At 37.6% G+C, this 27,291-nt stretch overlaps 1 protein-coding gene across 2 annotated transcripts; it reads right to left on the bottom strand.

The window, feature by feature from the left end:
• Positions 1-379: 379 nt before the first annotated feature.
• Positions 380-27,291, bottom strand: PLGRKT (plasminogen receptor with a C-terminal lysine). 2 transcript variants are annotated; one of them, XM_018070493.1, is made up of 5 exons: positions 27,167-27,291; positions 7,541-7,671; positions 6,476-6,585; positions 2,674-2,753; positions 2,144-2,226 (listed from the first exon to the last, which is right to left on the bottom strand). In XM_018070493.1, exons 1-4 carry the CDS (start codon positions 27,233-27,235, stop codon positions 2,674-2,676), a joined length of 390 nt encoding a protein of 129 aa, XP_017925982.1. In that variant the 5' UTR covers positions 27,236-27,291; the 3' UTR covers positions 2,144-2,226. The 2 variants fall into 2 exon arrangements, with proteins under 2 accessions (XP_008919884.2, XP_017925982.1); XM_008921636.2 differs by lacking the exon at positions 2,674-2,753 and having other exon boundaries at positions 380-2,226.

Genomic DNA, 27,291 nt, shown 5'->3' with positions numbered 1-27,291 from the left:
TCACAACATGGCCACCACTGCACAACAACCAAACAACAACTCATCTCTTCCCGTGAGCTTGTGGGATGTTGACATTTTTCCAGGAGCGCTCATTGGACAGAACTCCAAAACTTCCAGGGGTTTCCACCCCTTGGGGTCTACCACTTTCCTTAGCCTCTGGGGGAAAACAAGATTCAAACCACTACAACACCATAGCCAGCAATATGTCACAAACACACAGATACTGATTCCTAATTCACAGTGCATATAATTAGGGTATTTCCTAATTTTCTAGGATTTGTAAGTAAAACTGTTGTATGGGCTATTAATACTGCTCTCTTGTGGAAATGTCTTTCATAGGTTTAAAAGATGAGTTAAAAAGCACAGACAGAGACATACAAATACCAAAACAAGATGGTTTAATTGTTTTACTTTCTTGGAAGAAAGAGTATCAATAGATGACAGAGATCAAAATGAAACAGATCTTCTTCAAAATTAAAGCTGGTGGACTTCAGAACTTGGAGGAAACACAGCAGATGATCTATTATTCAAAGCAAAACAAAAACTAGAGTGCTTATGTTCTATGAGTAGCACATATAATACAGCAGCAATTGGTGAGGGATTATAAGACAGGCAAAAATGTGAAGTAGTCTTGAGCTGTGTTTTGTGAGCTCACAGAACATGTGTAGCACCACAGGCTGAGTTGAGGCACACCTTCCTAGACAATACCACTGCCTTAAATCTTGAACAGCTGAAGTGTAGACCAAGCTATTATAACCAAACAAGCCATTATAACCCATTTTATTCCACTGCATATTAAAATACATCACATTTGAAATGTTACAGATTGTATGTTGTTAACATGCAAATGACAGAATCCATTACAGAAGTGACTGAATGCAGAAGTGAATGCACTTTCAGAAATCAAACTTACACAGCCACACAAACTGTGCAATTAACTTCTACATTGAGAAGCTTTTGGTTCATTATATATTTACCTGTCTTATTGTAAAAATATTCTAATTTTAGTCAAGTAGTCTTCAAAATCATACTTGGGGCATTATGTCTAGCTGGACTTTTAACTTTTAAGTCAATAATTTGTCAGTACAGACTTAGGCCTAATTTTTGAGCATTTGTTTTTCATTCCACAATTACACTAATGCTAGAAGAATTTCCATCCAAGACACAAAATCATCTGTTTTTAAACAAGATTTGTAATAAAGAAAGATGCATTTTTTCCAAGTGTGATATCAGAACATTAAAATATACTAAAACTATATTCTTAGTATATACCATGCTAAAGTAAAGGCATGCAAAAAATCCCTCAGTTTTTCAGTACTTGTAAGGCCACTTGGATCTACTCATTACAAAACCACACATTAATAATTTTGCTTGCTGTTAGCCTAAGTTAATATTCATCTTAGCAGTAAAACTCTGATTTCATGTAAACAAATTATCCTGAGTTTCAAAATGTCAAACAAGCATGAAAAAGATTCAGGAAATAACTACATAATTTGTTTTCTCTTTTTGAGAAACTATCTCTGCTCATACTTTTAACACAGTTTCCCCTAAAACACACAGTTAGCAAGTGACGTGTTTACTTCTGAACCTGCTTCTGATAAAAGCTGTTTATTCCAGAATTTGAAGCAGAGATGGTGAGTTTACTGCCTAAAGAACAGCTAATAAAAAGTGTCATATTTTTCAAAGAAATTGAATGTTCCTGACTTCAAATTGAGCTGTGCATCTTGAAATGTATTTGAAAATTATGACCATATTTATAAAAATTTATAACTACCAATTAACTTATCTTTATTGATGATACTGAGTTTAGTCAGTACCAGACATTTTTACTACAGGTGAAAGTTATTTTCAGACTCTGAACAGACAACGGAAATTCAATATTTCATTATAAACAAGAAAAATATACTACAGCAACAATGGATATGTTGAAGAGATAGATATAATATGAAAACCATTGCTCTAGAAAGTACTGATTTTAAAAATGAATTAAATTTTGATTGTATAAAAGCTCATAATTTTCTCAAATTTTTCATTATTAATTTATGTCCAAATCCAGTATTATAATCACATTTCAGATATGCAACTTTAATGAAACTTTAACATCTTCTTATTTTTCTCTGAAGAATTTCGCCTGAGATCTGATTTTCTCCAGATCTTCAAAAGTGACAGGTCCTTTTGGCAATTCTAACAAAGTACTCTGTGTGTCAAGTATGTTCTCTGCTTCACCTTAAAAAAACCAAAACAAACAAAACCAAAAAAGTTGAGTAAATTTTGTCAATCTTACAGTGAGAAAGCAAAGGAAGGAAAAAAAAATTAAGAAACTGATTTAGCTATTCTTGTTTGGACCAGAATAACAACATAGCAGATCACAGCTATATATTTTACAAACAAAACAAACTGATGTCAATATAACAGTAAAGTTGTCTCTAAGGAATTGTGGACAGGTGGGATAATTAGGAGTCTGAGACAGACATGTACATAAAGGCATACGTAAGCTTTAACAAGTAAATCTGTACAGTATTGTAGGTATGCCATATTTGGGCACAACTTCTCTTCTTGTCTCAGGCCTCGGCTAAAAGATGTCAGGGTAAAGCCAGAAAGTGGGCAGCACAGGACTTGCAGAAGCATTGGTCAAAGCACACTGTTCACAAAAAGATTTGCCAAGACAGTTACCTAAACATGCAGTCTTAACAGCATAGTAGGGAAAAGTTGCAGGGTGCAGAACGCTCTCAGTAAGGCTGGAATGAAAACATCTAGGACAGAGAATCAAAAAAACAAAGACACAGATGGTACATCACATATAAGTTGTGGTGATTTTGTTGTATGTAAGAAATTATGAAGATTAGGCAAAGAATACATTTGTTTTGACTGATGCCCATTTGGTACAATGCCAATGATCTTGTTTATCTATGGCTTAACTCCTTGCTTTGATGATCCTTGCAGCAGTGATTTGAAATTGTATTTATATTCAATAAGCCTGATTGAATATTGCAATACAGTCAAGACTGTGGCCATTCTTCAAAACAGGTCTGAATGCCAAAATCTTCCAACTGCAGTTTCAATAGTACTGCAGTGCCTGGGACCTCTGCACATCAGTAATATCAAACACCGGTTACCACTCCCAGTAACTCGTAATAACACAACGTCAGTCAGTTGCATATAGCATCTGATTATGAAACAGCAAGAGACCTTAGGTGACAGAGAGATGTAGACAGGCATAGCTCTATGCCTGCCACTCACATCCACTAGAGCACATTGCCCAGCCACCATCCTTCTCACATGGCTCAGGATATGAGGACAGAGCTACCTAAATCTTGGAAAAGGTAGCCAGAGTTCCACTGCTTAGTGAAGTTCTGTTCGGTTGGAGGCTGGCTATATAATCTCTCCCCTCCTCTAATCATTTGTCTGAAAAACACAAGCAGTTTGTGCCTGGGCTGGGAGGAAAAACAAAACAGCAAGGCCAAGAACACAGATAGCAGGTCCATGACTGATTCTGTTGTGTCCTCAGACATCAGAAAAGATAGTGCATCTAGGGGCTGTTCTGTAACCCTGCCATCCCCCAAAGATTCTGATATATGACTGTGGCACACTTTGGGCTTTTCAACAGCACAAGCAGAACTCAAAACAAGTGTTTCCCCCTATGTCCTCAGGTTTTGGGCTTTAATTAGCCCAAGCTGTAAAGCAGGAAAAAATACCCCTTTGATTTCACTGTGGAAGAATACTCGAGTCATGAGATAATGTTTGGACATGTAGGCTAAAGACAAGAAAAAATTAACTGTAAGGAATATCAGAGACAAAATGCCTAGTAAAAGAGAAACAAAGAAACCTTCCAGGGGTGTAAAATGATTACAAAGGATGAAGGACAGCAGATATAGACCTATGTGATCAAGGTGGTTCAAATACAAAGTTCACTGTGCAGCACAAAACAACCTTCAGATTAGCTTAGGACAGGGAATTGGCTGAGGCTGAAGACAGGCATACCGTGGGGGAAAGACACCAGTTAAAGGAGGAACAATAAAGAGAATACATTCATTATTACACCAGAAGGATGAAGCATGGCATACACAAAGAGAACAGATGGACAAGCAGAGAAGTGGTTTAGAAGGTACAGGAGTGGACAAAACGATCAGCTGAGTATTGAAAGCAAGGATTATGGCTGCAGGTCAATTCTGTCATAAAACCTTCTCTTCAACTACATAATTTTAATCTGAAAGTATAAATGAACTCCTGATTTCCAAACCAGATTCATTTAGGCTAGTCCACTTCCTTTTATTCTACTATTGATATTGGTAATTAGTTTAATTTCCTTCCCTTACTTTCCTTTATTCTATCTTGTAAGTAGGATCTGTAGATCCAAATCTCTCATGTCTCTTTACAAGGCTAAATAAACCAATCACTTTGTTTTCTCTTGCAAGGTAGCTTGGCATTCCATAATAATTTCAGCTCTTCAGTTTAATTTCAGATTCTTTTTATGGAAGTGGTCCAGATTACATGTAAATTTTCACAGAAGGTATTTTCCTACATCAATACCATCTCATCTGTGCTCTATTTCTACTAAGGTTGTGGAATATCCATCCCTGGAGGTATTAAAAGCCTTCTGGACATTTTCCTGGGCAACTGGATGCAGATGATCCTCCTTGAGCATGGGGGTCAGACCAGAAAACCTCCAGAGGTCCCTTCCAACCTCAACCATGCTGTGATACTAGGAAAGCTCACTTGATGTTTCTAGACTTTGCTCAACTCTCAATTTCATAACACTACTGGTTTATACTCATTCCATGATCTTTTAAAGCATTCAAGTTTTTTAATAATTTTCTTTTCTTTCATTTCCAGCTGGTAAGCACTGATGGTAGAAATCCCTATTAGTTTCTAGCTTCTTGTTGACCTTATCAAATGGAATCCTATTTTATTGTCTTATTTCTTCAGGCCACTCAGTTCTTCTTGTACTACAGTTTATTTCATCTCTGTTGATGAAACTAATCAAGTTTGTCACCCACACATTTGATTAGTATAATATACTCATAATTTAAAATACAAACCAAAAGCAGATCCAGACTAAATCTTGAGGAATATTGTTAGTAACCCTGCTGAAGCCTAACCTTCCTTTTTAAACACAAACCTTTGACATCTTCTCTTTACTCCCATGCTTACCTGTCTACTAATTTCCATGTCCTTCACATAACTTAATCTTCACGTGATACCACACCAAATGCTTTCATGAGTTTATAGTAGATCTACCATAGTTCTTTTGAAAAAAAAAAATCTTCCTGGAAAAGATTTAATTAGTTTGGCATACTTAATTTTAGCTTATTCTCCATTTGGCTCCATAGTTTTTCTCCAAAACCTTTTCACAAGCCTTGCATACTGCTGAAGTTCCCCTAATGGATCTGAAGTGATGAAGATGACTTTTCCTATTTGGAAAGCAATAGGACACCACATTGCCCCTCTTCAACCTATATAGGACCACATGGTGCATTGTAAACTCATTACATACAAATCCTAAATTCCAAGTGCTCCTTCTGCACTGTGTGTGCTACTCTCCTTTTCAACACTGATTTCCAAGAGCCAACCAATGTTTCCTCCCTGTGCTTAGCTGCCTCTTCATATTAAAATCCAAAGAAATTTATTTAGTGAGGTTGAGGAAATGTTCACAGATATACGTTCCTGTGTCACCTAAATATATTTGCACCTGTATGAAGAAGGAACTACCACAGATTTTGTCGAATTAACTGACCATTATTTTCAATGAGGCATACAGAGTCAGGAAACCTAGCTGTTAGATCTGAAGGCTAAAGACCAAGAGCTGAAACGGATTTTTATTTTGTTTTAGTATACTTGTGCCAGTAACAGATAAGAAAATCAAGGTAACTAAGATGATTTGTGAAGGTGACAAACCATGGGCCAGTACTGTCTTCACTTACAATGAACACTCACTGAGCATGTCTGCTTCACTAGGAATCAGAGTAACTAAATCAGTGGCAACTACGAGGCAAGATCCCACCTTCTGGGACTCACCTTTCTTAATCTTGGCAGGACATTGCAAAAACATGATCAGCTGATGTGTTTGGTCATTACAGTGTAAGGACATGATTCCTGTCTGTATCCCTTTATCTATTCTTATAATCCTTAACCCCTGCCAAAACAGCAGCATCAGAGTGGAATACAGAAGGAAATCATTAGATCTGTCATTTCTCGCAATTATGCAATGCTTACTTTAGCTGTATTTATAGCCTTAGAGTTCAAATTTTTTGAAACAAGAGGAGAAAACAGTCTTAACTGAAGGGAAAGGCTGTAAAAGTAGAGTGAGTACTCTTTACTGGGAAAATATCTGATTTTAACAGAGAAGAGAAAAAAATGAGAGATAAGAGTTTTGTCAAAAAAAAATCTATTACAAGTTTTCTCCCAGTCATTTTAAAAACACTTAGCAGGTTATCTGAAGCTTGGTTCTATGTGTGAACAGGACACACGTACATACCTTTGACCCTTTGCAACAGTGTCCCATAGCCCATATCACAATTATAGGCAAATACAAAGCCTAATGGAACTATTGGCATTAAAAATGCTGGGTTCTTCTTTTTCATTGCTCTGTGTTTAAAATAAAAAAAAAAAAAAATATTATTTAGGATATTCAACATATCAGCACTGTTAGTATAGGTTTACTTTGACTGTCTAGGACTTTGGTATCCTCCTACAATCTCTAATCAAAGAACAAGTCTTAATTTCCTCAGAAGCATTTGTCTTCTGGTTGCCTTCTTGCTCAACCCAAGGATATTTAAAAAAATACTTAAAGTGAGTTTTGAATATACCTAACAAAAACGGGATTATCTAACTCATGTGGCTTGCATATGCACATGCATATACCCAGCCACATGTAATATGTAACTGTAGATAACTGTGCTCAGTTCCAAATGCATCTGAGTCAAAGAGAATGCATAATGCATAAGGTGCATTTAATCTGTACTATGTACACAAAACCATAAATATTTCCTGCATTCCCTCTAATCATGTTACATCACAAGCAAAACATGTTACCAAACAAAAGTAAGGTAAGGCACGTTCTTCCCTATGCAATACAACTTTACTAGCCAGGTGGGTTTTTTTTCCCTTGGGTCAGTTGATTCAAATTTAAGTAAGTAGACTTCAGAATATGTCCACTTGTTCACTGCATTAAAAAACATAAATAGAAAATTTGTTGCTCATTAATAGTACATTAAATCACAGTACAGACAAGAAAATAGCTTGGCTTTAAAAAAATCTCTCCTCTTCCACACACAACTTTTACTTTTCACTGAACTTTTGCTGCTTCAGATGTATTATTTTATTGTCAGCTCACATGTCTCTGCTTTTAAATAAGTCTTCAGTACAGACATAACCACAACACATCCAGAAGCAGACAGAATTCAGAGTCCCTTTGTCATGTGATCAACTTCTGAGCAATTACTGGATAAAAATAACTACTTGTTGTAATGCAAGGAAAATCCAGCAATATAGAAATACACGTAACATATTTATATTTTCTGTTAGGAAATAAACTTCTTACCCAGCTGTTAAAACTACAGCAGAAAGTCCAAAAAACGTCCCAAAATATTTGAGAAATTCCCGTGTCGAAGCAATCTGCATGGCTGCTTGTCTCTCTCTCATCAGGTTCTGCAGCACCAGTTGCCTTTCCAGCTAAAGATGAGAGAGGTTAAATAAAATTGTCATCTATTTATTTTAAAGACTGAGTCAATCTCTCACCTGTAAATCCAAACCACTAACTGATATGGCAGTCATTCGTTGTTTTTGATTGCAAATGGTCTTCTTCAGTAACAACTCAGCATAGTTTATACCAAGAAATCAATTAGCAAATGCTTTAATGCAGAATCTCTCTAATGCTGCTTCTCAAAGTTAAAAAAAAAGCAAAATACCAGTCTGATGTTTTGAGACCTCCAGAAGTCTCAGCAGTACTCCCTAGTTTAAGGTTCTCTGACCTTTGCATTTACATGGTGATCCATACTGTACCATGTAGTTGCTTTCCAATTCATTCTAATTAACTTTAATTTAGGTGATAGTAACTTCAGAGTCACTCTTGACACCTCTTTGCTCTTTGAGGATTTCTCTTCCTCAAGATGCACCATAAGGCATAATAACTCTTCTGCAACAACACAGTTTACAGATATAGAAAAAGCATTGTGAAGATTCCAGATCTTTTAAAGATACTGGAATACATATCAGAAGTCCATGAGAAAATACTTCTGTAACTAAAACTAAAAACAGTAATGGAAAAAGTACAATCTAGACAGTATATTCACACATTAAAATAGAACTTTCTATGGTACACCAGAATAAAAAAGAGAACTTTCTACGATGCACAAGAATAAAAAAGCAGATTATTCTATTTTTTCCCATTACATGCCCCATCTAAACATACCAATACACTTCCACTAAGTAAAGGTAAATTCAGAATTTCTTAAAAGTTCCTCTTGACTGTACAGAACACCAAAAAGAACACTAGTATTTCCTTCTTAGAGTGATGCAAAAACAAGAACTGTGACAAAAATAAACAGTCTTAAACCAGAGTAGAGAAGTTAGTTAACACAATAAGAACTCTTCTTCACAGTAATATTTATAATTCATCTTTTGGGGAAAAAAGCAGAGTATCTGGATTGCTATGTCTAGCCTAGCTAACCAAGTTGCATGAAAAGTCCAACAAGGTACAGGAAACAGAATACCAGCTGCCTAAAAAAGTGTATTCTAGGGAAGAAAGAACAAAAAACGAGTTCAGAAAATTCTCTTCTAATGAATCTGTAAAAGTAATTAAATATGTTCTTTTTTCCTGCTTTCTAATTCAAGAATAATTTAAAGGATTTGTAATTACTTAAGGTTTCCACCCATTTATTCATCTCCATTACTATTGATTTAGCCCAAACAGAACAATATCTGTTAAATTGTTACTAATTATTTCTTCAGACCATGTTGGTCTTGCTATCTTATTTACCAGTTCATTCAGTACCTAGATAGGTAGAATTAATTTTTGAGACAGCATAATGAAAAAAGGACATATCTAATTACATATAATTGTACACAGTAGGAAAAACAACATTCACTGTAGACTCACAGTACTGCTTCATCTGTTTCTCTTTCCTCAAGACTTACATTGCAATTGTTGTTCTCGCAAAAAAAATATCAACTGGCTTTATCTTCCTGATAGCCATAATTTTCACAGTCTTTTTTTTTCATAAGAAGTAATTATATAATGGCTAACAGGACACTTAATAAAATATCAAAATAATTAGATTTTATTTTGTCACCTACGAGATACTTGGAAATTCTAAAATAAACAAGCACACTGCCCATTTTTGTTTCCCAGTATCCTAAGCCTGGTAAATTGCTGAGGGCTGAGATGATAAGATAAAATAATGACATGTAATATCAATTTAATGACTCTATTTTCCTCTTCAGTGTGATTATAGGTGTAGTTTGCACATTTGTGAAAAGTATTAAGGGATCCTTTGTTTGCCTGTCAGGACAGATAAGGAGCCTAGGCTTCCAAGATGCAAAATAAGCTTCAATTTGAAGAAGCACATGGTAAGGAAGTGGGACAAGGGTATGCTGATGAAATATGGCTTTTGCTGAAAGAAAACAATGGAGAAGAAGAAAAACAGACAGTTTAATATGCACAGGGCTTAGAAAAATGTAAGTATGGCATAAAAAGAAGGCTGTAAGTTTAAACTTAAGAGTAAACAAAAGGATCCTAAAATGACTTCTCTAAAAACAAAACACACGCACACAAACCAAACAAACCAAAAACAAAACAAAACAAAAAAAATCAAAAAGCCCCTTAAAAATGTTATACTTGGACAGCTCTTTAAAACCCAAGTGCTGAAAGAAAAAGATAAGTCACAGCCACTAAAGTAAAACAAACACTAAAGTCTAACAAACACGTTTCTGTAGAGACTGTCATATCAAATTTCAGAAGCCCAAGTGTACTTTCATATATATCTACAAGTAGTTTATATAAACAACCTAGTATAAATGAAAAAAACTTGTTTTGTATATTAAAGACAGCAGCTACTGTGGTGGAGTACTGATGCACAGAAGGCAGTAAAAAGTAGATCTAGTGACATTTAGCTGAAAGAATAATTTAATTCTTGCTATTACTGAAGTTTCATAATGTTACAATGAAGAGTTTACAAGATCTATTTTGTCCATAAACTTACAATGTAGTATCAAGAAAGCCCTGGGATGTGTTTGGGGATGCTAAGTAATCTATAATACTGATGCAGAGGTTTGTTTTTAAACCAATTTTTATTTACTCATAAGTTATATTGAGAAAATCTAGTAACAATACACAAACATGCTCCAAAATCTCTCTGAGTCTATGCAATACTATGTCAAACCCAGGATTACCTCTCTCAAAGGGCCAGAAATTCCCTTTGTTCTATCCTCCTTTATTCTGAAAAAATCTTCATTCATGTTTTCCATTTCCAAGATCAGTTTTGTCACTTGGCATAGTTTCACCTTGCAAAACAAAAGACTATAGTGCTGTAGCTGTTAGGATTGCAACAGGACTCTGCATAACCAAGAGGCTTAATCTTAGTGTTCCAAGGCACTTCCACACTGACTTCACTGCATTTCAAGCTCTCCTTAAGGGAAAGGGAAAACTGAGCAACAGTTATGGCCAAATTGTCCTGTTACATACTTCTTCATCAGGCAATTTAAACTTACTGGAATAACTGCAGGAAAACCAGTTTGGAGAAACCTGAGCTCTTTTCAGGGAGCACTGTAGTCACGGTGCTGCACAGCAGGAAACACCCCTCTGGCATACTCTGACAGAGGAGACAAAAGGCAGGGCAACTGCCTACCCTGTGCCATCAAAGACTGCTTTAGCCGCATCCAGACCTGATGTCTGATCACCTAAATAGGTTTATGAGCAATTACCCTAAAAGTGTATATGCATTTAGATGAAATCTGGATGTTCTAAGTGTCAAAATTAAGCACCTACATGGGCACTCAGGCAACTCCTCTGTATCTCGGTCTTTCAAAAATTTAAAAAATTCAGGTGCAATATCCTTGTGCTTATTCATTTAACATGTCAATCTTAAATGAAGCATCTTGAGCTTGGATAGTTTTGAATAATCAAGATACCCTGATATGCTGACCTTACACTGGCAAACAACTGTCAGTAGATCTTAAGGCAAAACTATTGCATTAAGATTACAGTAACCTTAAGGAAATTATGATTTGAAAACATATCTAATATAAGGAAAGACTCAGGAGTCCACCACAAAAGATGATTTTAAATTAGATGAAAGAAAACCAAATCATGTTTGACTGCAGTTCAAATCAATATCCCATTTTCAGCTGTTAATTTCTTAGTAATTGTGTTTTATTTTCCTCCACATGTGTCCTATTGAAAATGCCAGTCACACTGGGATAGTGAAAGACTTTTTATCTATTAACATGCAGATTTTATGATAAAGGCCAAGTCTTACTTCCTTAGGACTTACTTTACAATGATGTTTAAGATTACTTCTTTTCCCATTTTGGCAGAGCAGAAGTAAGAATTAAAAAGTATTAATTTTAACTGCAAACCATAACGTCACATGTAGAACTTTATAGGTAATAAGACAAAAAAAAGTATATTATTCGGACGTAGCAGAGGTGTGCTATAATTTATTTAGAATAATCTTACTGACGGGAAAAGTTGATTATCGAGGAAACAAGCCAGCGGTGCACATCATACATATGAAAAACAGTTCACCATCCAAGTGCCATGTCTTAGGGAATAAATTCTATTTCATTTTAAATACATAAATCTCCCATCTATACAGCCATAAAAACTTCAGTAAGGATGATTTACATCACTATGCTTGTATAAAAACTATAGATAAAGGGTCTGAAGTGCAGATCTACCACAGCAGGAAGAGATGCTGTAGCTTTCCTACCCAAGTTGCTGTGCATAGCACAAGAGAACTGAAACTCCGATGTGAATGCATGGGTACACATCCAAGCATGCTTTTCTACTACTGTTAAGAAATCGTGTCCTATAACAATCAGACCATGTTTTAGAGACACAGTTAATATAATAATATAAAAAAAGAATTTACATAGAATTCTGGGAGTTCAATTCCATAACAATTCCATAACAAACAGATTTTTTTAAGTGACAGTAGCAACTTATAAATTGGTAAAAAATATTGATTGCATAATTTTAAAATTTAAGTTTAGTATTTCAAAATGGTTATTAGTAGTAAGTAACATTTTATATTTTATAACACTCTCAGGAGGACTCAATTAGAAATAACTTTCCCATTTTTCTTTAAATACAGCTAGTAGTTTCTCAACACTGTGTGAGACACTGTAAGGCTGAGAAAACTGGGATTTGAAGTCTGTCACATACAAACTCATACAGTAAAAGGAAATCAATGTTACAAAATGAATCATGACAGATGAAGAGAAGTGAGGCAGAGAGGGAAAAGGTCAGTTACTGTGAAACTGATAATGCTAATAAACTAGTCAGTGGTAACCATCCTTATCATTTCTATTCTTCAGACTGCCACAATGATGTCAAACCACATAAAAGAGCATTTATACCATCATTTCATTGATTAAAATCCAGTGGGAGAAAATTCTCGTCTGAAATAATTTAATCAACTTTGACAACTTGAAAAAAATATCCAGTCCTTTCTGGACTACACACCACATCTTCACTAGTAGATAGACTGGAAATTTGTCATACTTTAGACTCTTAGCTTTTTTTCTCTCTTTCTTCTGCTTTTCTATTTCATGTTCAGATGCTGTAGGTGGAAATGCTACTTTGGTTTTGTACCCCTAAATGAGATGCAAGGTGATGTAAAAAGGCTCAACAGAAATGGAAAGTAGAGCCAGTGCAAAATGCTCTTTTCTTCATTGTCCCCGTGCATTAAACACAATTTTTTTGGTGTATTTTGTACAAGTTGAGACGTATCTAGGGGGACAAAGACATAGTAACCAGTCCTTTTCAATTTGCAACCCTATATATTTAATGGCTCTCCTGGGAGAAATGCTCTTTCCCCCAACCTGTTAAAAACAGTGGGTAGGACAAACCTTACCTTGAGATCAGTCATGCCAGTAACCTATATAGAGAATGGTATTTCATGACACCATCATTAAGATATAATTATACTGACAGCCTGGAAAACAGATATTCAGACAGGAAAGGAATTATCTACCTTATAAGGAATGATCAGCTGAACACCTGCTTAAGGTCTGAAACTCAGTATCTAAACCTAGGAAAAGTGAAACTTGAAGAAACTGTTGGAATACCCTTACATTCGTGTTAAAAGAGTCTCTAGTTTTGTCACAGGCTAACACATCTGTTATAGGGCACATAATACAAGGTTATTTTCACTTACAGTTTTTCAGTGGTCAGAGATTCTGAAAGTGTTCTTTAAACAACTACTAACTTCTAACTTCTGAGCACTCAGAGCTGCAATGAAAAATATGGCTTAAGTTTTCAAAAAATGTGAAAATCACACATACAAAAATCTGCAAATCACTTACAAAACACATGAAAGTCGGTGTGCAGGTAGTAGAGTTACATAAGTGCACAAACCCCTTGCAGCAACAATGCACCTGGCATTTCACAGTCAGACAAGAGATTAAAGGCTTATGTGACCTATCCTGGGTGTCATCCTTCCTAATCAATGGGCAAAACCAGAAGGTGCTGCAAATGGTTGTTTGGTAAAAACAAATGGAAAACAGAACAGTGATACCTACGTTTGCACCTCCATTGTAAGCCACCATATTGCAATTCAGAGATGATAACCTATAATAATTATGTGGTGTCTGCTTGGTTCTATGACCAGTATGCACACAGATCTGTCAGGAAATGGGCCTCTAGATCAAATGGTTAAAATAAATAAGACCTAAATGCTTTAAGCTGGTTTGCAAAGCTTGTTTGCAAATATTTTTCCCATCAAGTACACAGAGCAATTAAAATTATTAGCACTGCAAGAAAATACACTCCTTAAAAAGAAAACTAATTTTTTAAACCTTCCCTGCAAAGATAGATTGAAAATTATTTACAAACATAGTGCTATCATAAAAAGAGTCTCACAGGATTAGCTACAAGTCAGAATGTAAACTGTACTGAAAAAGTCACACAGAATCACAGAATATTCTGAGTTGGAAGGGATCACAAAGATTAAGTCCAGCTCCTCAGTGAATGGCCTATATGGGGATCAAACCTGTGACCTTCATGTTTATCAGCATCATACCCTTTATATTCCTGTTTTTGTCAATAACTTACTGGAATTACATGCCATATGAAAAGAAAATAATATCCAAAGCACCTATCAAAATCCATGTGCCATCTTGAGGTGTGAAGAGGAGAGATTTGATCCAACAGACAAAAGCATGAAAGTAACATTTCTTGGCAGTAACCAAGCATTCCTGTGATTCTGCTGTATAGCCTTTAAGCAATGGACATGCAGCAGAGTGAAGAAGGGTGCCCATCCCCTGCATTTAATAAAGTTACCTATAAGAATAAGCAAAGTTTTAAGGTACTATTAACAGTGTTCAGAATTCTCAAGAGTTTTATACAAGCTCTATAAAGACAAACCAAAGTCACTGGACAGCCAGTTATGTAAAAATCAGGTATCCATGTGGTAGAAATAGTAAAATAGATCAAGAAGTGCAAGACAAAGAGTTAACATTACAATGTCAAGTAATTTTGAAATCTGACTAATAATGGAATAAGAACTATTCAACTTGTTATTTCTATCCCCCACTAATGCCTCTATGTATGTTCCTTGTATGCCTCATATGCCTCAAAAGCCTGGGGTTTTTTGAAAAACAAACAAACAAAAAAGGACTTCTACCACTACATAAAAAATGAAACGCACAAGAAATAACTGTAAAATTATACTGTGGAGTGAAAAGCTGTCATAATATCAATAAAATCTGCAAACACAATATGTCTTCCTCTCTGTTTCAGATTCTGACTTGCAAAATTACTGCGTCTCTCTTTACACCGTTTTTATTACGGAATTAAAATAAGTTAAGTTTTCTAGACATATCCATTGTACCTCCTGGGCGTTTATGAGTTCTACTCAACACAGAACTTTCCCCCTTCCCCCCCTTTTTATTTTTTTTTAAACTTAGCATTCAGGAAACAGTATTTCATAGAAAACAAGTAAAAGGCCAAATTTCACTTCAATGGACTCCACAGAAGACTGAAATGGTAGGTTTGCTCTGCTAAGGAGGAAGGAATTATAGAAAATTCATAGTGTTACAGGAGTAATGCTATGAGATTCAGAAGACGTTTTCTCTTTGCAGTCAATTAAATTCCCCCAACAAACTGAGACCAAACATGTCAGGGTAAGCTGAGGGTGCACCTCCAAACAAGACCAAAGTTGCAAGTTGCATTCACAAGCGTATGTACTAGTCACAGATACTCTCCAGCAAAAGGACTGCTACAATTGCACAAATTGAATTAATATTTGTCTCACTACTAGTGCAGCACCCAGTCTGTTTTGCATCTTCTGCTGGTAGTCATTGCATGTTAGAAATAGCTATTAAAAGCTGTTCTTTGTAAACCACAGTATTTACTTCTTTACAGTGATCAGGCAGAGTATACAGTTTCTCAGCTAATACCAACCAAACTGTTTTTTTTCCTACAGGATAGATGGTTCTAATCTTCCTCAGTACAGATAGCATTCATCTTGTCCTGTTCCATTTGATGCACAGAAACTAATAAAGATATAGAATTGTCACCAGAGAGCATTTATTTCCCGAATTAAGCCCAGATCACCTAAGGGACAAAACAATTTTTGTAATGCTTCAAGACAAATGCATTAGAGATGTCATAAGCGCTACTAGTATCTTGTCTATAGAAAACAAATCTAGCTGTTTCCCTCCCCACAGGGAAAAAGATGGTAGTAGTCAGGAAAGGCAAAGCTTGCTTACATTTTACTTCCCAAGAAAAAAAGGGAACAATTGTTTTCATTTCAATAGAACTTTTAAAAAAATCCTTTTGACTATATCTCAGTGAAAACTTTAGAGAGGAAAAGGTTAGGGACTTACAAAACCCTGCAGAAAATGACTCAGTGTCTGAGACATTAAGAAAAATTAAATTTTTCAGGTATCGTCATGGAGGTGGTTGATCTTTTACTAAAAAAGATAAGGTGACAAATCTGTAAATGGAGAAAATGTCATCACACAAAATTTTCCTCAGGCACAGGAAGGACTCTATAGAAATCAGCCTATGCAGAAGACTGTGTCAGTACTTTCTTTTTTTGTCAATGAAAGTGAAAAACCATGAAAAAAGTTTACTTGTTCAGAAACTCCTTGGCATATTAACATTAGCCATTCTTCCTGCCAAGAGTCAAAACATAGCACACATATGCCTTTCGAACACCACTTCATTTTAAGATCAACCGATAAACAATCGGTACTATTTTGACTGAGTAATGAGTTAATTGAATTTAATAAGAAAAAACAACAGAATTCCAAAATGGTATTTGTAAATATAATCATCTTCAAAAAAAAAGAGGTCATCTTCCCCTGCCCTTACTAATGCTTTCTTATACTCTCTTTTCCATTCCTAATTTTAGCTCATTACTCAAAAAGCATCCTAAGATAAAGGGCTGGGACAAGTGTAAGATATTAAGTCCCCAGCAAGAACAAATGATAACCTTATGAGGTGCAAGGCCAGATATACCTATTATGCACTGTTGCCTATTACTTCAGGCATTATCCAATTCACCAAGACATTCAGAATATTAAACCAAGCCTCTAATATAACATTTTACAAAAACAACATTTCACTGAATTATGGACAGATTTTTTTTTAAAAAACACATGAGTGTCTGAATATAAACTGAAATGTTATAGTCCTTTTTCCATCACTTATAATACGTCTCACTTTATTTTTTTACTGTTATTATTTCTTTAATTCAGAAAGAAATCCCAATATAATTTGGTCATAGGATATGGTCAATTAATAAGCATGCCACAGGATACTTCTATACTTTCATTTCAGATTTAAGGACAAATTGTTGAACATGAAGAGAAAACTGCCTTGTTACTTTCATTTATTACCATTCAGTACAAAACGCTTAAGGCAATACAATCCTGGCAGGAAAGGAATACAATCATGCTATGGTTTGCCTCTAACCAAGAACCGACAATGTAAAGGAAAGAAAATATATGATATTAAGTTGTATTTATCCATATTTTCAGTAAGTTTTTGATAGTTTTTTCTAGATACTGATACTTTTGTTACACATCTTTTGTAACATCAAATTACAGTCACATGAAATTAATATTTATACATTACCATATATGACGAAATAACATTTCAAAGCATTTTGTTATGAAACTGAGAGCTTTAGAGCCATTTGGGGATATGGAAAATATTCAACTGCTGCTTTGTGAATGCCTGTCTCATAGCTTCTACATACAGTGTAAAATGCACACATTTCTCCATAGGCAAGAGCTGGAGAACAGATAAAAGCGCAGAACACTTGAAAGTCATGTTCAGAAGTAGAAATCTTGTGATTTATAATTTGAATGAACTAAATAAGATATTTTTTCTGCTAGAGCCAAATATGTTTTTGGTATTTCTGTGTTGTGTCAAAAGAATTTTTTTTACAGAAGAAACTGCTATTTTATTTTTCATCTCTGAAAAGGCAGACTATGCATTATTGCACTGAGTTTCCCTAGCTATGGTCTATACTATCTGCCCAGTTACTCAACAATTTTTACTAATTAGGGAAAAATGCCTCTAGTTTGTATTTCCCTTATTAATTTGCACCACTGCCCAAATTAGCTGTTTAAACAAAGCAAGAAAAAAAAAAGACCACTTAGGGGAAAAAAAAAAAAGAGAAAGAAAGAAAGCATAAAAGTATCCATGTAGGTACAGAGCAGCAGAGGATCTTTCACACCAGTATTTGGCCCTCATTGGAATAGGATAATGTAGTTTTCTCATGGCTCAAAATAAACCTAGATCATGTTTAGGACCCAAAAAGAAGGAAAATATTTCAAAAACAAGGAAAAGTTGGCAAGTTTTCAAGGAAAAAAAAAGTACTTGCACTGCATTGTCCAAAATAGAAAAAGAGCCCCTTACTTTTTCAGCTTTACTTGATCTTGACTTTTCTTCTTACCAAGGAGTATAGAACCTTTTTCATGTCCACACAGGGAGCATACAGGGGACAAGTCTATAAACTCTCAAAGACTAACTACTATGAAAGCAGATGTATGGCTTTTTCCTGATTTTGGATCTGCCATCCAACATTACCTGGGGAGAAGAATGCACTTTAGAGTCTGACATAATAAAACAGGAAGAGAGTAGGATGGCAACAGAATGGGAATAAAACTATCCAGACATTCATATTGCATACAGGTTAAAATAAAACATTTTTATGATTGGTAAATACAAGATCTGTCAGAACTATATTATTTTCCTAGCCTGTTTATTTTCTCAAAGGTTAAGTAACTCCCACCAAAGATTAATTTGAAGGAATATCTATGACTCCTGAAAGCAATTATGCTTTCCTACTGAGAAGATAATCCTTTTGTCTGATAAGGAATCCTCTTGCAGGGGAAAAAAAATCAACTCAAAAGTCTAAAAAAAAAACCCCTTGAAATCACTCTGAACTGCTATTCCAAAACAACAACAAAAAATCTTGTTAGCCACAGAAAACAATGATATGCCTAAGCACTAACTAGTCTCTTTTCTTTCCAGTATTTTCAGTGATTTTTAACTCCTCCTGTACAACTTGTTCGTAAAACTTACATTTTTCAAGAATTTCAGTCCTCTAGTCTTCCACTTTTTCAGTCTGATCTGACCCAGAAAGACTGGCAGAGCCAACCTGCTCTAATCTTACAGCAAGACTTTTGCAACTAGTTTTGCTTAACTAGTGGTTATAGCTTTTTATCGAAATTGCTAATTTTGCAGGACTTACGTATGTGCTAGTGCTGGATACAATAATGCTAACAGTGTAGGAGAAACTTAACTGTGAATACAGCAATATATATTTCAAAAGTCATATATATTTCAGAAGTTATATATATATAACAAAAAGTCCTTCTACAGATACATCAATAGCAAAAGGAGGGGCAAGGAAAATCTCCACTCTTTACTGGACATGGGCAGGAATATAGTTATCAAAGATGAGGAAAAGGCTGAGGTATTTAACACCTTCTTTGTCCCAGTTTTCAACAGTAAGACAGGTTGTCCTCAGGACAGCTGGCTTCTGGAGCTTGTAGAAAGAGACAAGAATCTGAACAGCCCCCCTGTAATCCAGAAGGAAACAGTTAGTGACCTACTGAGCTGCTGGGATCCCCACAAGTCTATGGGACCAGATGGGATCCATCCTAGGGTGATGAGGGAGCTGGCAGAAGAGCTCACCAAGCCTCTCTCCATCATCTACCAACAGTCCTGGCTCACTGGGGAGGTCCCACATGATTGGAAGTTGGCAAATGTCATGCAATCCACAAAAAGGGCAGGAAGGAGGAGTCCGGAAACTACAGGCCCGTCAGCCTGACCTCAGTGCCTGGCGAGGTTATGGAGCAGATCATCCTCAGTGCAATTACACAGCACCTAAAGGATGGACAAGGGATCAGACCCAGCCAGCACGGGTTTAGGAGGGGCAGGTCCTGTCTGACCAACTTGATCTCCTTTTATGATCAGGTGACCCACCTGGTCATTGAGGGGAAGGCTGTGGATGTGTCTACCTGGACTTCAGCAAAGTCTTTGACACTGTCTCCCACAGCATTCTCCTGAACAAGCGGCAGCCCACGGCTTGGACAGGGGCACTCTGTGCTGGGTTAGGAACTGGCTGGAGGGCCGGGCCCAGAGAGTGGTGGTGAACGGAGCTGCATCCAGTTGGCAGCTGCTCACTAGTGGTGTCCCCCAGGGATCAGTGTTGGGCCCAGTTCTGTTTAATATCTTTATTGATGATTTAGATGAGGGGATTGAGTCCATCATCAGCAAATTTACAGATGACACTAAGCTGGGAGGGAGTGTCAATCAGCTAGAAAGCAGGAGGGCTCTGCAGAGGGACCTGGATAGGTTGGAGAGTTGGGCTGATTCCAACGGGATGAGGTTCAACAAGGCCAGGTGCCGGCTCCTGCACTTTGGCCACAACAACCCCAGGCAGCGCTACAGGCTGGGGACAGAGTGCCTGGAGAGCAGCCAGGCAGAGAGGGACCTGGGAGTTTGGATTCACAGGAAGCTGAACATGAGCCAGCAGTGTGCCCAGATGGCCAAGAAGGCCAATGGCATCCTGGCCTGGATCAGGAAAAGTGTGGCAAGCAGGACCAGGGAAGTGATTCTTGCCCTGTACTCAGCACTGGTGAGGCCACACCTGGAGTGCTGTGTCCAGTTCTGGGCCCCTCAGTTCAGGAAGGATATTGAGGTGTTGGATCAGGCCCAGAGAAGAGCAACAAGGCTGGTGAAGGGACTGGAGCACAAGTCCTGTGAGGAGAGGCTGAGGGAGCTGGGGTTGTTCAGCCTGGAGAAGAGGAGGCTCAGGGGAGACCTCATCACTCTCTACAACTCCCTGAAAGGAGGTTGTAGCCAGGTGGGGGTTGGTCTCTTTTCCCAGGCAACTCTCAGCAAGACAAGAGGACATGGTCTCAAGTTGTGCCAGGGGAGGTTTAGGTTAGATATTAGAAAGAGTTTCTTTACAGAGAGGGTGGTCAGACATTGGAATGGGATGCCCAGGGAAGTGGTGGATTCTCCGTCCCTGGAGGTTTTTAAGATGAGACTGGATGTGGCACTTAGCGCCATGGTCTAGTAACTGCAGTGGTAGTGGATCAAGGGTTGGACTTGATGACCTCGAAGGTCCCTTCCAACCCAGCTGATTCTATGATTCTATGAAAACTTTCAAAATATACAGGAGATTGCACAATTCTTTTCAGGTAAATTATTCCCACATACAAGATTTTTGCTTTGGTTTTGCAATCCGACATGCAGGGCACACTGAGGCTTTAATTATCAATTCCCTTCCTTGTGATGTTACTTCTGCACCATTATCACTCACACATACCTAAAGTCTATCTGGCCGCTGTCAGTTAGAAGTTAGACCAGGTCACACCTCGTTTCAACAGACACTGCTGCGTGTATGGTGCTCAGCAGGAGTGCAGACATCAAGAAGTAACTCTTCATAATCCCTAGTCTGTGAAGAAACGGATGTGAGGAAATACTACCTCATACGATCTACAAAATACAGTGGGCTGTGTCTGCTTCCATGGGGGTCAGAGCATCATAAAATAACTGGGGTTGAACCTCAGCAGCTCCTGTTCAGAACAGGGTCAGCTATGTGATCAGACCAGGCTGCTGAGGGCTTTATCCTATCAGGTCTTGAAAACCTTCAAAGACAGAGGCTCCACTGGGCCTCTGCTCCACTGCTGGATCATCCTTGCAGGGGAAAAGGCTTCTCCCTACATTCAGGCTGAATTGCTTCCCCTATCCTGCTTCATTGTATACCCATTACCTCTTGGCTTCCTGCAATCCACCACTGTGAACACCCTGGCTCTGCTTTCTTGATAACCTACTCACAGTTGCTCGGGGGCTGCTATTGGATCCTGAACCCCAGAAGGCATCCTTCTCCAGACTAAGTAAGTACAGCTCAATTGGCCTCCTTCCAAGAAGTGCTCCAGTCCTTGAGCATCTTGATGGTCTGCTGCAAAGGTGCTCTTTTTCATCTACATTTTTCTTGCACTGCGGGAGGAGAAGGGGGGGGGGGAACCTGGACGCAGTATTTAAATGCATTTAACAAAGCACTGAGCAGAAGACAACAGTAATTTTTGCCAACCTACTGGGTTCACTACTGCTTATAAAACCTACATTGGTCCTTTTGACTTTCTCTTCCATCAGGGCACAGTGCTGACTTACACTCTGGTTGCTGTCTTCCAGTGTCCCCTTCAGCTCTACAGAATTGCTCCCCAGTTGTCAGCTCCCAGCCTGTGTTGTTGCCAGGGACACTCAGCTGACACTTAGATCATGTCAGCTTTCCTAAACTACTTTATCCTCCAGACCTGCCTCCAGTTCCCTCAATAAGACAAAATCTGCTCTCCCAGTGTTCAGCACCTGCAACTGATCTTGCTATAACCAAGTCTGCCTTTGATATTACATCCCCAAATGAGTTCTTCCCTATTTTTAAGTAACAAATTCTGCTGTGCATGAGCCCTGGATGGCCCACCTAGTACCTACCTGTATCAAACAGTTATTGCTGACATTTTGCAGAAATATACTCAATTGCTTATATCCTATTTATGGCACTTCCAGCAGATGTTAGGGAGCCTACGGTCTCATGAGAATCAGTTAGTAATCCAGAGGCTTTCTGCAGTTGTTTAAAGGCTTCATATACTCTGTCACTCCAATCAGTGATCTGCAGCATATTCCCACCACAGTGTCATTCCCATGACGTTGCAGTTTCGTGACTAGAAACAGCTCTTTTTTTTCTTGCTGGTTTCTCAGGCTGTATACATGTATGTCTGAGCACATACAGGCCTCTTGCCTCCAGAACCATCACCACTGCAGAAACTCCCAGCACATTGTCTCATAAAAGCTTTTGCAAGGACCAGGTCTAGACTTGTTTACTTAACATCTGCTACAACAGCAAAAGGCTCCTACTGTGCTGCTGTAGTAGGAACAATTTTTTTTTAGGATGGTAGAATGTTTTTTTGGAGAAAACACAAAGGGTTTTAATTTTATGATTTTCTGGGTTTTGGGGCGCTTTTTTCAAAAGCAGAGTAAAATTCTCTGTAATAGCTTAGAGAATTCCTTATGCTCTAAACTATTGGAGAAAGAAGTTAATTGTTTAGAACTTGTTTGGTATCACATTTAGCAATTCATTAAAGCTAGGAATTGATCTTTTCCATGTGGCTTAGTCTCTGGATACACCATTGTCACTTTTTTGAGCTGACTTGCCCCATTTACTTCATTTCACTAGCCAGGCCGCTATACAACACACTTTTCCATCTCTGACCAATATCAGTGTTTCTCTCTCTTCTCACTGTTTTTTTTGGTGGTTTTTTTTTTACAGTTTTCCCAGAAATATATCTAGGAGAAAACTTCAATAGCTAGACAACATCAAGAGAAGGACTTAATACCTTAGGTATGAATGTTATATGTAAAAATACCACAAACAAATCAGTCAGATACTGCCTTCCATTTTTGGTCATCTCATGTTAGAAAAAAAAAAGAACTATAAACTAGTCATCGATTCAGATCTCATTATTAATGATGTTGCAAGCTAATATATGAAAGAGTAAAAAAGTTAGTCATTCAAGGATTCAGTGTATCACCCATTATTTGTGGAGTTCCAATGAAAAACACCTTTTAGGTAAAGATACAATAGGAAACAGTTATGATAGATATTAAATGTGTGCTGGTTTTGGCTGGGGTAGAGTTAACTTTCTTCACAGTGGCTGGAATGGGGCTGTGTTTTGAATTCGTGCTGAACACCAAGTTGATAATATGGAGATGTTTCTGTTATTGCTGAGCAGTGCTTGCACAGAGCCAAGCCAAGGCCTTTTCTGCTTTTCATACTGCCACACTGGCGAGGAAGTTGGGGGTGCATGGGAGGCTGGGAGAAGACACAGCTGGGACAGGTGACCCACACTGACCAAAGGGATATTCCAGACCATATGACATCATGCTCAGTACATAAAGTGGGGGGAAGAAGGAGGAAGAGGGGGATGTTTGGAATTTGATTCTTGGAATCATGGCTAGGCTTCGCGAACGAAGATTTGGGAAGGTTCTATCCACATTTGTTACAGGCACGCTGGTGGCTTATGAGGCCAATACGAGACAGACATATCTGATTGCAGATTCTAGGAATACATAAAGCAAAACTTACTAACTTTGCACTAGAGAAGCTGTAACTGCTGTGTGTGACCTGGAGCAGAGACCTCCTCTAACCCATTCAGCTGCACTAAAAGTGCTTAGCAAGGCCATATAGTAGGCTTCAGCTGTAGATCTGATACATTAAGTGTTTGGAAAGAATTTGCAAGCTACACTTTAAGGAGCAGGCTCATGATAAAAATGAAGCCTCAACAAACTTCTACCATAAACAGTCTCCACTTGACACAGACTGGTATTTCATTCTGGAGCCATACCAAGACAATACAAACAATTGGCAAGTCCTTCAACATAAAGGCAAACAGTTGAGTTTTTATTACTCTTCCAAAAATGCATTAAGGTACAATTTACAAGGCCACAATCTCTTCTTTTCAGAGTTATCTTAAGAAAGCTGTAAAGAAAAAAAAAATATGCACACAACTTTAAAACATCTTTTAACATTTTCTTATTCTGAAGTAGTCGATCTGGTTTGGCTGTCCAGCACACATCAGAGTGACTCTAAAGTGACTGAGCTTTAGCATGCACCAAGGTTTGGGATTTGGAGGTCTTTATCAACTTCTGTCATAATATTGCCTTCCTATTTTTGCAATAGTCTCTTTCCAACCTACAATCCTCCACAGGGCATAAGTCAATCACTGAACAGCTCTGTATCTTCTCTCTACTCAGAGGAGAGCATACACCTATTTTTTTTTACTTAAAAAAAAAAAAAGTATTCTGTCATGGAAATGGATAGCACAAAAATCATGTTCCAAGCACTTTATAGTAATTTTATGATTCCTCCTCATCTAAAAAGAGCAGGAGAAGCCTTCACAGGTGACCAACACCTGCTGTGTTTTGTTCAGGTCAACCCAAAGACTTACTAGTCTATTTCTCAGCAGTGTCATACCACCACTATTAGTAGGGAAGGCATTCTAGGAGAAACAATCTTGATGACTTCTTGACCCACATGAATTGGCTTTGGAGTAGTAATTGTAACCTATTCCTTCAACATTTTAATCATAGGCACTCTGAAAGAACACTCAGAAGTCATATATATCTGTATCTATCTCTCTCTATATAGTTTTAAATTCTGTAACTGAATCCTAACATCTAAAATGACAGTGTTTGAATTCCTGAGTGGTTGATAGGAAGTGTGAAATTTTGCTCCTTCCCTAGAAAAGCAGGATGTGTGGTGAATAACAGACAAGGTGAAAAGACCTGTCCCCTCTAAACAAGCTCTAGTTTATTTCATGAGCTCTGTGGGTGCTCTTAACACAAATGCAGAAATTTCATGTAGTTCTTTTGTTGATGTGCTGTGTTCTGTACTTTCTATTCTGGTTAGACTTTTATTCCTTGCCATTTTTTTAAACAATCCAAATGTACACCTTGAGAAAGCTATTTCAATAACTGTTTACTAAGAAAGCCATTTTAAGATGTAAAAGGTAACCTGAAAAAAGCTACATATTTGAAGCTGGCAACTAGGAATGCAGGCATGTTTGTGGCTAATCTTTCCTCAGTATGGATTAAAACTCTTTAAATATAACTTTTGAAAAAATATTTCTAGATGGTGACGTTCCTTGACCAGCAGGGTGTTTTCTTAATAGGAAACTGACTGACTTCACACACTGTGATGCTTGCTGAAGACCTTGTTGTGCTGAGACCAGCTGAAGTTTGATTAGTGCATAATACAAGTACATTGTCTTCAAATAATATAAAAAATACTAAACTAACATTTTATACTCTATATGTAGTGTTACAGTGATAAGAAGCAAAAGGTGGAAGGTCATGGCACAGTGCAGATTAAAATTTAGTCATGCCCTTGCCCGCACTGCATCTTTTACACCTGACATAACTGGGCACATTATGAACTTTTAAAAGATGGGGGGTTTCTAACATGGCAGGTATTTCTGCAAATACAGTAGGAATAAGATATGATCAGGTGTTTGTAGTGTTAGAAAGAAATGTACTATTGTTAAAAAGAAGAAATACAACAAAGCAACTTGCAAAAATTTTATATGCAGTTGTGAAAGGGCTTTTCTGTTACTGCCCTCAAAGTTTATTTTTTATAAATGCCTGAGCATTTTGGTTAGAACTAGAGCTATTAGGCATCTGGCACCAAGCTAAAGGCTACCATTCAAAGTCTGCAGCAGCCTACAAATGCTAGCCTGAATCCAAGCTGTTTCCTCAGCTCTGTCTTCCTTTCTGCACAACAGAGAAGCAGATTGCTTTAAGTTCATTATCAATTTGTCAAATTGAAAACCTTCCTGTCATCTGCATTTCCAAAAACTCTGGGGACGGGAGGAGCACTTCTGTGCATGGGGGAAAAAATAAAAAGGCTTGTACACAAATTTGTGGTTGCGTCTGAGAAACATATAACCCGGCAAATGATGTCTACAAACCTTGCAAAACATTGCTTTTCTTTAAACAGTGAAGAGCTATCCAGTATTTTATTATATAATCTCTCTTCTTCTTAGACATTTCCAGGCTCACCTCCAGAGTTCACTTTACATGTGATCCTACAAAACCTACCATCTGCATGCTGCTTTGAAAACTAGAATATGACATCTAGCGGCAATTTAATAAATTGGAAGTTCATCCATCACCAAAGGGACAAATTCGAGCTATATCCTTCAGACTGCATTCCAGCATTTACTATATAAATGTTACAAATAAGTTACAAATCACAAGATACCTATGAACTAATCAGAAAGCTATGACTAGTCAGTGCAACTTTCTGAACCTTAGTCGAATTGATCTTCCTTCTTCTCTGCTGATATTTTGTTATTTTATGACAGGGAATAAAACATCCCCTATGCTCCATTTAGTGTGAGGCTTCTAGAACAACAAATAGCTCCAGTTAGCCAACTGAACCTAAAGAAAGAGCTGTTAGAAAGATTTTTTTTTTCATAGTGGAAGAGTTGAAACATGTATTTTAAGAGTATAGTATCTATGTTTTAGTAACCACATTGTTACTGATTCACTTTAACATCTAGATGTTGATTAAAACTGAGTAGACCAGCTGTGCTTCAGCGTAAGCACAATTTCAGTGTAAGTGTACTTTTCAGAGTAGGTTTCCAAAACTGTGTTTTTAGCATGTGGTTACCATAAGGATAGTTTCCACTTTTACAATTTGTTAACAGAGACTGCTGAGGAAGTTGTTGGATCCAGAGAACAGGCGTTTTACACACCTGAACCTGCTGCATTAGGTAACCACACCGGAACTGGAGCACCCTGAACCCTGGCAGGAGAGCAAAGCTCAGCCGGCGAGGCTGCAAGCCCGGCTCTGCGCAGGCAGCGAGCCGCGGTGACCTTCCTGACCTTCCCCCGCACCGCCGCCGGCCTCTCTGTTACCTGCAGCCGCATAAACTCCTGCTGCCCTTTCAGGCTGTCGTTCATGGCCTTCGAGAAGATGAACCCCATGGTGCCCTGGAGCGGAACAGACACCGCACAGATGACGCTAGTGTGTCGGGAAAGGC

The sequence above is a fragment of the Manacus vitellinus genome, unplaced genomic scaffold, assembly GCF_001715985.3.
Source record: "Manacus vitellinus isolate BGI_N305 unplaced genomic scaffold, ASM171598v3 scaffold_18_pilon, whole genome shotgun sequence".
Lineage (NCBI taxonomy): Eukaryota > Metazoa > Chordata > Aves > Passeriformes > Pipridae > Manacus > Manacus vitellinus.
Note: the sequence above shows the minus strand (reverse complement) of the source record. Positions and strands in the feature narration are given on the sequence as shown.

Excerpts from the sequence above, each read along its gene's own strand:
- PLGRKT (XM_008921636.2), bottom strand. The coding sequence starts at position 27,235 with ATGGGGTTCATCTTCTCGAAGGCCATGAACGACAGCCTGAAAGGGCAG. Across the intron at positions 7,672-27,166 it reads AGGAGTTTATGCGGCTGCAG|CTGGAAAGGCAACTGGTGCT; the intron begins GTAACAGAGAGG and ends TCTCATCTTTAG. Across the intron at positions 2,227-6,475 it reads ACTGTTGCAAAGGGTCAAAG|GTGAAGCAGAGAACATACTT; the intron begins GTATGTACGTGT and ends GGTTTTTTTAAG.